General features: G+C 43.3%; 1 protein-coding gene across 1 annotated transcript; it reads right to left on the minus strand.

Moving 5' to 3' along the window:
* Positions 1 to 1565: 1565 nt before the first annotated feature.
* Positions 1566 to 9368, minus strand: LOC116077725 (olfactory receptor 1468-like). Its single transcript, XM_031352464.1, has 2 exons — positions 8460 to 9368; positions 1566 to 1595 (listed from the first exon to the last, which is right to left on the minus strand). The coding sequence occupies exons 1-2, from the start codon at positions 9366 to 9368 to the stop codon at positions 1566 to 1568; spliced, it is 939 nt and encodes a 312-aa protein (XP_031208324.1).
* Positions 9369 to 10267: the final 899 nt, after the last annotated feature.

Raw genomic sequence — 10267 nt, forward strand, 5'->3', positions numbered from 1 at the left:
AGGTCTTTGATTTCTTGGTTTACATTTCTGTTTTACCTTGATTTTGTAGGGAATTTTATGCATGCATACTGTACTTATATCATGTCCATTTCTCCCTCTATCCATCTAACTCTGTGTCTCCATTTCCCTTTCAAATTCATTAACAATTCTTTAATTATTATCTTCACATACACTATATTGAGTCCATTTAGTGTTGATGGCATGTCCATGTGTTTAGAGATGACAACTTGGCGTTGGATAATCTATCAGAAGCTCAAACCTGGAGACAAGGGATTCTTACTCTCACAGCAGCCATTTATTGCCATTTTCCTAAACTAACATAATTTTATTATATTTACAAAACATCAAGAGGTTTAGAGTTCCTGGGTGCTGTTTCCCTGTCATGTATAGAAGACACTTTCTTATAGCAAGATGCTGGTTCTCCAGTTTTGATAGGTTTTGTTCTCTCTTCCATGGTTGTGTCTTAGGTATAGTGGTTACACTGTAGATGCAGGAACTGTGACGGGAAATCCCACAGTCATGTATTCTCTGTGTTTTTGCCAGTTGTGGCTCTAGGTGATATTCTTTATGTTTTAGAAAAATAAATAAATAAATAAAAACAATGAAAAAAGAAGTTCTTTGATAAAAAGTGAGATCTAGACTTACCTCTGTGTTTAAGTATTTAAAATATGAAAAATGATTTTGGCCAGCCATGCTGTGCCTCTCCCCATTAGAAGCCATGATAATGGCTGTGGCACATGTTTCTACCTAAGGCTATGCAGATGTCCTTGGTCTGTCCTATGGCCTGAAACCAAGCTGATGTCCATATGGCATGCTGCTGAAGAAATCCATAGTGATATAAGTGACCTCCACTGCTACCCCAGTGATGTGAGTTCATGCTGCTGCTGAGGGCCATGTCTCTATCTATTTCTACTGCAGCTGGGGTCTGTGTTGATGTCTATGACCTGTGTCACCACTGAAATCCATGCAGATTTTGCTGAACTGTGCTATAGCCTGAAGCCATATTGATATTTGTGGGCAGTGCTGCAGCAAGGGTCCATATTGATGTGAGTGACAGGCTGTCTCTGCTGTTTTGCTAAGAGATTTAGCTAGGCTCAATCTAAAGCTTGTGCCTGAAAAAGTACAAACTATTCCCTCCTCATGCATTTTTGGGATTCTCCATTATCAAACAAATTTGGCCTCTGTCATATGACATCAAAACTAAGGAACTACACTCCCTAGCTGAGTTGCAACAGCTATGTGGGACTGTTAATTGGTTCAAATCCTTCTTGCCTATGCCTGACCAATAGATGCCCCACTTGTTTTCTTTCCTAGAGGGTCCCTCTATTGCTTCCTCACAAAACAGGCTTACAACAGAGGCAAAGGAGCTCCTCAAGCAAGTGGTCACCATTCTAGCATCTGCCTCTCAGAGTGAGAGAGCCCCTTCAAACTTCTGCTGGTTATACTCCTACAGACTCTTTTTTTTTTTTTAAGTTTTGTTGCATTATAATTAAAAGAGTTACATGATTTTAATTTATCTCAATTTGTTAACATTTAAAAACATATTTTAAGTAAATAGAATTAAATCACAATCTTGTTTTCCTTTTATACACCAACTCTTCGCAGAGACCCCCTCTTCAATACCTACAATATCTTTTTTTGTCATATTCTTTAAAATTTATAAAATGTTATAACAATAAAAATGAGTATTATAAAAGTTGTTTGATATAGAACAACAATCAATTTAACAGTCTTATGTAGATGTTTGTCTACAGCAATACTGAAAATACATACATTTTTCTCAATATAAATTTTAAATAACTCCAAATGTATTAACTGTATATTTCAAAATAATACATCACTAGTAATATTTTCTTAAATGAACATAAATATACGAAGTGTTTTTGTTTGTTTGTTTTATATTTAGTAGAGCTTAAAATCTTGGCTCTCACTCTCTTCTATACCTATTATCCTTAGGTTTGGTCTTCTCATTGCATCCTGGATTTCCTGGCTGTTTTGGGTTTGGGTCTTTTTGCTTTTTGCATTTTCTTTGACTGTTGTGTCAATGTTTTCTATGGTGCCTTCTGCTCCTGAGATTCTCTCTTCTATCTCTTGTATTCTGTTGGTGATGCTTGTATGTATGACCCCTGATTTCTTTCCTAGGTTTTGTATCTCCAGGGATGTCTCTCTTTCTGATTTCTTAATTGTTTCTATTTCCATTTTTAGATTCTGGACTTTTTTGCTCATTTCCTTCACCTGTTTGATTGTGTTTTCCTGTAGTTCTTGAAGGGATTTTTGTGTTTCTTCTTTAAGAGCTTCTAGCTGTTTACCTGTGTTCTCCTGTATTTCTTTGAGGGTGCTATTTATGTCTTTCTTAAAGTCCTGTATCATCATCATGAGAAGTGATTTTATATCTGAATCTTGCTTTTCCAGTATGATGGTGTGTCCAGGACTTGCAATGGTGGGAGAATTGGGTTCTGATGATGGCAAGTGACCTTGGTTTGTGTTGTTTATATTCTTATGCTGGCCACGCATCATTTGGTTATCTGTAGTGCTACCTGCCCTTGCTAAATCTGACTGGAGTCTATCCTTCCTATGATCCTGATTGTGTCAGCACTCCTCAGAGTCAAGCTGTCTCTGTGATCCTGTGATTCTGGAATCCTGCGACCCTGGGCTTGTTAGAGCACCTGGGAGTGGAGCTTCCTCTGGGTATTGTGGGAGAGGAAGGAACATGAGCCACTGGGCTGGCAGAGTTCCTGTGTGCCTGGTCCTGCTGGACTCAGTTACTTCTGGTCAGACAGATGTTGTGTCCTCCTCACCTCTGATACTGGGCATGTTAGAGCACCTTGGAGTGGAGCTTCCTCTGGGTGTTGTGGGCCTGGCTGTGAAGCTTGAGCCCAAGAATTGCTCAGGGCACCAGCCAGCTCAGACAGAGCGGAAGAATCCTGAGCCACTGGGCGTGCGGAGTTCCTGTGTGCCTGGTCTTGCTGGTCCCAGTTACTCCTTGTGTTGGGACAGATGTTGTGTCCTCTTTACCTCTGATCCTGAGCATGTCCCTACAGACTATTAATAACATTGGGTGCACTTTGGCAGCAAAGTGATGTGGCTCTCTGATGTGGCTACACCAAGTCTACTCTGCCATCCATAAGATCAATTCCAAATTTGAATTGACCTTTTGCCTCATCCTTAAGGCATGGGTAGTGGCCAGGAGGACCTACAATTTAGAGTCAGAAAACATCATTTTGCCTTTTTCACTGAGGCACTCACAGTCCCTCTGGTCAGATTCAATTAGCTTTCAGGAAATGATGACTGGATTTTCTGGGGCATTAGACAATCACCTACCCCAGGATAGGTGACTCTCCACCTTCCCTTTATTCCCCTTCATGATTAAGCCTCATAGCACCCCCTCCTCTTTCCCAGTAGTGTATATGTGTGGGGTCATCTTTGCATTCTCTGACTGTAACAAGCTCAGACATATCATATTGATACAATGCCCTGTCAAAGAGTAAGTTGCCCAGGTACTTCCCAACCAGAGGTCAGTTCAGATGCAAGAGCTAATGATGATAGTAATGATTCTTGAGATATGTCAGGATGAGCTTGTTAACATTTTTTCTGATAGCCAATATGTAGTTTAGGTGGCCTATGTGCTGCCCTTCTCCCAGGTTAAAGAATATCTGAACCCCCTCTCCCTGACAATGACCACACTCTAGGAGCTTCTATGTCAAAGAGCCCATCCTTTGTATATTTCCCACATTAGGTCACATTTGGGGTTTCCCAGTGCCTTGGCTTGGGGGAATGATTGAACGGACTGTATGATTATGATTGTGGATCTTGAGCTCCTGGAAAAGTTCCAGACACTGCACGAACAAGGCCTATTACCCAGTGCCATAGGGCAGATGGACATTACTCATCACCCTCAATTTGGGAACTTCCAATATGTGCTCATAATAGTAGACATCTGATCTTATGCCTATGCTCTGGCCCTTGCTGGAGAAAAAGCTTCCCATGTGGTTAAGGCCCTTAAGTTGGCCATGTAGGTAATGGGAGTGCCTTGGTCTCTAAAAACTGATAATGGCCCTGCCTATACTTCTAGACAACTTGCTGATTTCCTGACCTCCTGGAAAACTGATCACGCATTTGGCATTCCCTACAACCCACAAGGACAGGACATTGTGGAGAGGACCAATAGATCTCTAAAAGCCCTACTGGCAAAATTAAAATCATCTGAGGCTAAGCCTGACCTGCATCTGGCCTTGGTAGAAGCCTTTTCCCACATGAATTTTCTTACCTTTGATAAGGGCCATAGCCTGCTTATAAACACTGAACCTTACTGCCTGAAGCACTCCTCTCCCCCTAGTTAGGTGGAAAACCCCTCTTATCTCACAATGACAGCTACCCACCTGCTCCCTCCTGACACAGAGAAAAGCTATCCAACAAGATATGTGTGCCAGTGAGGGATGTGAGACATGCTGTGGAGGATCTTGAGGAGTCCCCTATAGACGCTGGGGGAGTCTCACTCTTTTCCTCCCTCTACTTGCTTTGGTATGGGTGAGGAGCTATGGGGCCTTGTGACTTTGCCACCCCTATTATTGCCTATTGACTCAGGTTTACCTGTATATTCTGCACTTTTTATGACTAACACCATATTGGGATTTCCATTCATGACCCAGATGCAACTCAGATGATAACCAGCACTTGGCCTGTAGCTATGACCCTCTGCTTTGTGATAGAAGCTGAAGACTCCCCTTGTATCCAACTTAAGAACCTCACAACAGGGGATTTTCATGGCAATTAAACTGTAGTGAAGATGCTGGACATGGAAATACTTCCCCTCAGTATTCAGTCCTACGCTGGCCCTGATTCCTTTCTACCCCAATGGGGTTATCCATGACCCTACTGTCCCCCACTGTCTCCCTAAAAGTAGACTGCCCACCATAGTCTAACTTCCAATCCTGTGGGAACATTGTCAACCTATACCCCCCTCTGGCTGAGTACAAGATTTTGGGGTACATACTGCTAACTCAAATGATTCTGATGTGTCCCCTATACTTTAGGGCTATGGTGATTCCTATTGGATAAGGACCAGCCCTATCCCCTTAGAACATTCACCCAGACTTGATATGATACCATTCTGGGAAACTGGGGCATTTGTAGGGCCCTGAGGTGTATCGAACTGCACCCCCCTCTTCCTGTTAAGGTGTGGTAGTGTATTTAACGGGACTTTTATTGATCCAACTGTCAAAGGTATGAATGTAAAAATAGTTACAACTGCACAGATTAATTGGGCACCCACCCCAGTGTGTGTTCACCCCCTCCCTGTTCTTATTTCTTCTCACAAATGCTCTGACCTCCAAGAAGTGCTAAACTGTTCTAACAACATACCATGCCATTGTTGTGCCAGGGAAATGTTAATGATCCCCCAAAACGCACACAGGAGCCAATCTTATGTAACTCACAGCAAGATTTTTATTCTAGTCATGCTAGCTCACCCCACCACCTGCCCCAATGCACCTCCATCACACAGGACAGTTTTGGTGGAGAGAGAGGAGGCAGAATGTCTATTGCGGCAAGGTTTTATAGTAAGCAACAAGTAGGGAGTATGTGTGCAAGCATCTAATTGGAAAGTTACTGTGATCTTTAACATAATTGGCTGGTTCTGGAAGTCATATCATAAATTTAATTTTTGTTCTTCTCTGCATTGGCAAGGAGCGGGCTTGTAACCTGGGGTGCAGGTTTGTTGGAGGAATAACTTGGAGACACTGGTCTTACTGGGGGTGTAACCTGGAGACACTGGTCTTGTTGGGGGTGTAACCTGGAGAGGCTGGTCTTGTTGGGGGTGTAACCTGGAGACTGGAGCTAGGTTCAGGTTTTGTTGGGGGGCAACTTGGAAACTAATGCTAGATACCAGCCTGTTAATTTACCTGAGTTCAAACTTAGGTCAGGTTCTCTAAAATGAAGTCTGAACTTAAAAGATTGGGCATCTCACCATCTAGTGTTTGTCTCACCACACCAAACTGGTCATTCTCCTACATTAACCTGCTGTGATATGGATACCTGTGATTAATGCAACTCATTTCCATGCTATCACTTTGATGCCTAAAACTGACCTACAACCCCTAGGACAGGTCAAACATGATTTTGGTACCACTGTGGCCATCTTTACCACCATCTTGGCAGCTGTAGTGGTGGCAACTATAGTGACAGTGGCCTTGGTGCAAACTGTGACAATGGCAGAGACATTAGACAGAGTAGTGTCCCACTCTGCTGATGCCCTCCAGGCACTGGAGATGCTTAATCAACATCTTTACCAGGCCATCCATATTTTACAACTACAGGTTGACCTGTTGTCTGAAGAACTTGAGATGGCACAGGGCATGTCTCTTCTTGCATGTGACCCTAGGTTTAAATCTTTCTGCCTGACCTCCTATCAGGTACATAATTCCACCTCAGATAGGCTGACAGTGACCCATCACATCAAGAGGACATGGTCCACCAAGTTCCTCAATTATTCTATAATCTTCAGGGAACAAATACATAAGTTAAATTTCACTAGACCTCCAACTATGTCCTTTGAAGTGAGCTTTATCACTAAAGTATGGGACTTTAAAGTAAAGGTCTTAAAAGACTCTTTGACCCCTCTTGGATGGACAATTACACAGTATTAGGGGGTGTTCTTTTGTTAGTAATCATTCTTTTTAAGTGTATTATGCAGTATATGTCACTCTAGGTTTCCATCAATAAGACCCTTATACAGGTGTTGATGGCCCTGGAATACTCTGAACAGGGCCCCCCTCCCAACGTTACAGAGGCATGGTTCTCAGGGATACAAAAGACCTCCTAATAGTCTGACCTACTCACCTGGGCATGTTCTCCAGGGAGGCTGACCTTCCAGGGCTTGTAGTCAATGACTAGAAAGACCCCAATAGCTAGGACAACCTAAGGCAGGCATGATTCCCTATGTTGGTTGACCCCTGAGTGGGGTCAACGAGGTCAGAGCATAGAACTCTGGCTCCCACTGAGCTGTCGACTTTTAAAAGAAAAAGAGTAGATATGTAGAAGGAGTGAGTTAGCATGATCTGACTAGCAACATGCAATGACCCATGCATATGTAGCAGGCACTTCCAACATTTACTAACCCCAGAACCTGCCTGATACCTGGGGATGAACAAAGACAGAGCTTGTGACCAGCACAGCCAATTGGCTGGTGCCAGCTGCATGGGACAAGCAGTTATAGACTGAGGGGACATGGGCAAAGGGCATAAAGGCACTCCCCACTACTACAATAAATGAGTCTGTTTCTATTTCTCGGCTGGCTCCCAGAGGTTCTGTCATGAATTTCACCCCTTACTCCCTACTCACAAGCACTATGCTGAGGGGCCTAGGGCAAGGGCAACAGTACAATCATTATTAGACAGAATTCTGGCATCAGATGGGAGCAGATGCAGAGATCCATGCCCAAACATCATGCAGAAAGAGTTTAAGTTGGAAGTCTCCACTGGGTTCCTCGCCTCAGAGATGGTGGAATCCTTTGGAGGGTGAAGAAAGATAGTAGGAATCAAAGGAGATGGAATACACCAGGAGAACATGGTCCTACACTATCAACTAAGCAATGGTTCACATTGCTCCTAAAGTCTGAAAAGACAAGCAGGGGTCCTGCAGTAGTCTCTACCTGATCATTTGCCTATATGTTAGGACTGTTAGCTTGATGTTTTTGTAGGACTCCAAACACTGAGGTCAGGTTTATCTCTGAATCTTTTGCTTGATCTTAAGAGTCTTTTACTTTTATTGATTTGTCTTAGTCATCCTTGATATGAGGGCTTTTATCTTTCTTACTGTCTTGTTTTGTGGTTGTCCTCTCTTGGAGGCCAGCTTTTTTTTTTCAGCAGAGGAAAGGGAGAAGGAGTACATTTTGGGGAGAATCGAAGAGGTATGGAGGGAGAGGAAATTGTGGCTGGCATGTATTGTATGAGAGAAGAATCTATTTTCCATAATAATGAAAAGAATGTAAGGAATAGAATATGAAAAAAACATTGGGTTTTACCTAAGGATTATGTAGAATCACACATTTAAGGCAGAGGATGGCATCACTGAATCTCCAAGGTCCCCTTTCCCAATTGAACTACTTTTTAAAACTCCCCTTTGCAGATGGAAATATTATGTAGTATGTTTTTGTATGTGGATTCCCTACGATGGACAAATTTTGTAATATTAATATCGATGTATTCAGTAGATACATTTCAGTAACAATCTCAGTGTTGCCATTATAAAAATATTTTCTTGATAAGAACTTTTTAAAAAAAGATTTATTTATTTATTATACATAAGTACACTGTAGTCTTCAGACACTCCAGAAGAGGGAGTCAGATCTCATTATGGATGGTTGTGAGCCACCATGTGGTTGCTGGGATTTCAACTCAGGACCTTTAGAAGAGCAGTCAGTGCTCTTAACCTCTGAGCCATCTCACCAGCCCGATAAGAACTTTTAGAAGGGCCTCCTTTATATCTCTGTTCCTCAGGCTGTAGATGAAAGGGTTCAACATGGGAGTCACCACTGTGTATATCATGGAAATGGAAGCCTCCTTCACTGTAAAGTTATTAGTTGATGGGCATAAGTACACACCAATAATTGTCCCATAGAACAGTGACACCACAGATAGGTGAGAGCCACAGGTAGAGAAGACCTTGTGGATGGCCCGAGTAGATGAAACCTTTAGAATGGAGAAGACAATTTGTACATAAGACAGAACAATGAGTAAGAATGGGATGACCATAAGGGGCCCTCCCAAGATAAATATCATAAGTTCATTTATATAAATATCAGAGCATGCCAACTTGAGCAGGGCAGATATGTCACAGAAAAAGTGGCGGATCATGTTGTCCTCACAAAATGACAACCTAGCCAAGAGAAGAGTGTGCAACATGGAATGCAGCACATTAAATACCCAGGTCATCAGCACCACACACACACAGAGTTTGAGATTCATGATGCTGGTGTAGTGAAGGGGAAGGCAGATGGCCACATAGCGGTCATAGGCCATGACCACAAGGAGGAAGATTTCCAGGCCACCAAAAAGATCAAAAAAGTACATTTGTGTCAGGCAACCTGCATAGGTAATGAATGTGTCCTGGCTCTGCATGTTCTGCAGCAAATTGGGCATTGTGACAGAGGAAAAGCAGAGGTCAGAGAAGGACAAGTTGCTGAGAAAGAAGTACATGGGTGTGTGGAGATGGGAGTCCAGTAGAATAAGGATGATGATGATGAGGTTCCCCAGGACAGTGGTTAGATACATGGCCAGCAACAGGGCATAGAACAGATGCTGGTGCTCGGAGGGTATGGGCAGGCCCAGGAGGATGAACTGGGAGATGACAGTTTTGTTGTTCATTATCATTCTTCCTCTCCAGTATTCTAATGAGAAAATATGAGATCCTTTAAAATAAAAAATCAACACATATCTAGGGAACATAGTCTATAACAATGGATCTGACAAGCTTCTAAGAATTTATCATTTCAAAACTCCAAATGTCTGTACTCATTAAAATTATTAATGATTGCCATGGGCTGGCCAGTCTGGGCCTCCCTCAACCTGCGGGGAAACAGGGTTCTGGGTACAGGTTGACAAGGCGTCAGTGGAGAGATAATGGCAGACATGACACAATGAAGTGCAGGATCTGAATGTATTTCTCAAAAATGGCATCAGATGGAGTAACTGGGACCAGCGGGACCAGGTACACAGGAACTCCACCAGCCCAGTGACTCGAGTTCCTTCTGGTCTGTCTGGGCTGGGGTCCAGAGTAGACCTTGGGCGCAAGCTCTGCAGCCAGTCCCACAACACCCAGAGGAAGCTCCACTCCCAGGCATTCTAACACACCCAGGATCAGAGGTGAGCCGGAACCAACATCTGTCCCAACATTGGGAGTAACTGGGACCAGCGGGACTAGGCACACAGGAACTCCACCAGCCCAGTGACTCGGGTTCCTTCCAGTCTGTCTGGGCTGGTGTCCAGAGTAGACCTTGGGCACAAGCTCTGCAGCCAGTCCCACAACACACAGAGAAAGTCCCACACCCAGGTGGTCTAACAAGCCCAGGATCACAGGATCCTAGAATCACAGGATCACAGAGACAGCTTGACTCTGAGGAGTTCTGACACAATCAGGAAGGACAGGCTCCAGTCAGGTTTAGCAAGGGCAGGTAGCACTAGAGATAACCAGATGGCGGGAGGGGGGGGCAAGCGTAAGAAAATAAACAACACAAACCAAGGTTACTTGCCATCATCAGAACCCAATTCTC

The sequence above is a fragment of the Mastomys coucha genome, unplaced genomic scaffold (assembly GCF_008632895.1).
Source record: "Mastomys coucha isolate ucsf_1 unplaced genomic scaffold, UCSF_Mcou_1 pScaffold5, whole genome shotgun sequence".
In the NCBI taxonomy this organism is placed as follows: domain Eukaryota; kingdom Metazoa; phylum Chordata; class Mammalia; order Rodentia; family Muridae; genus Mastomys; species Mastomys coucha.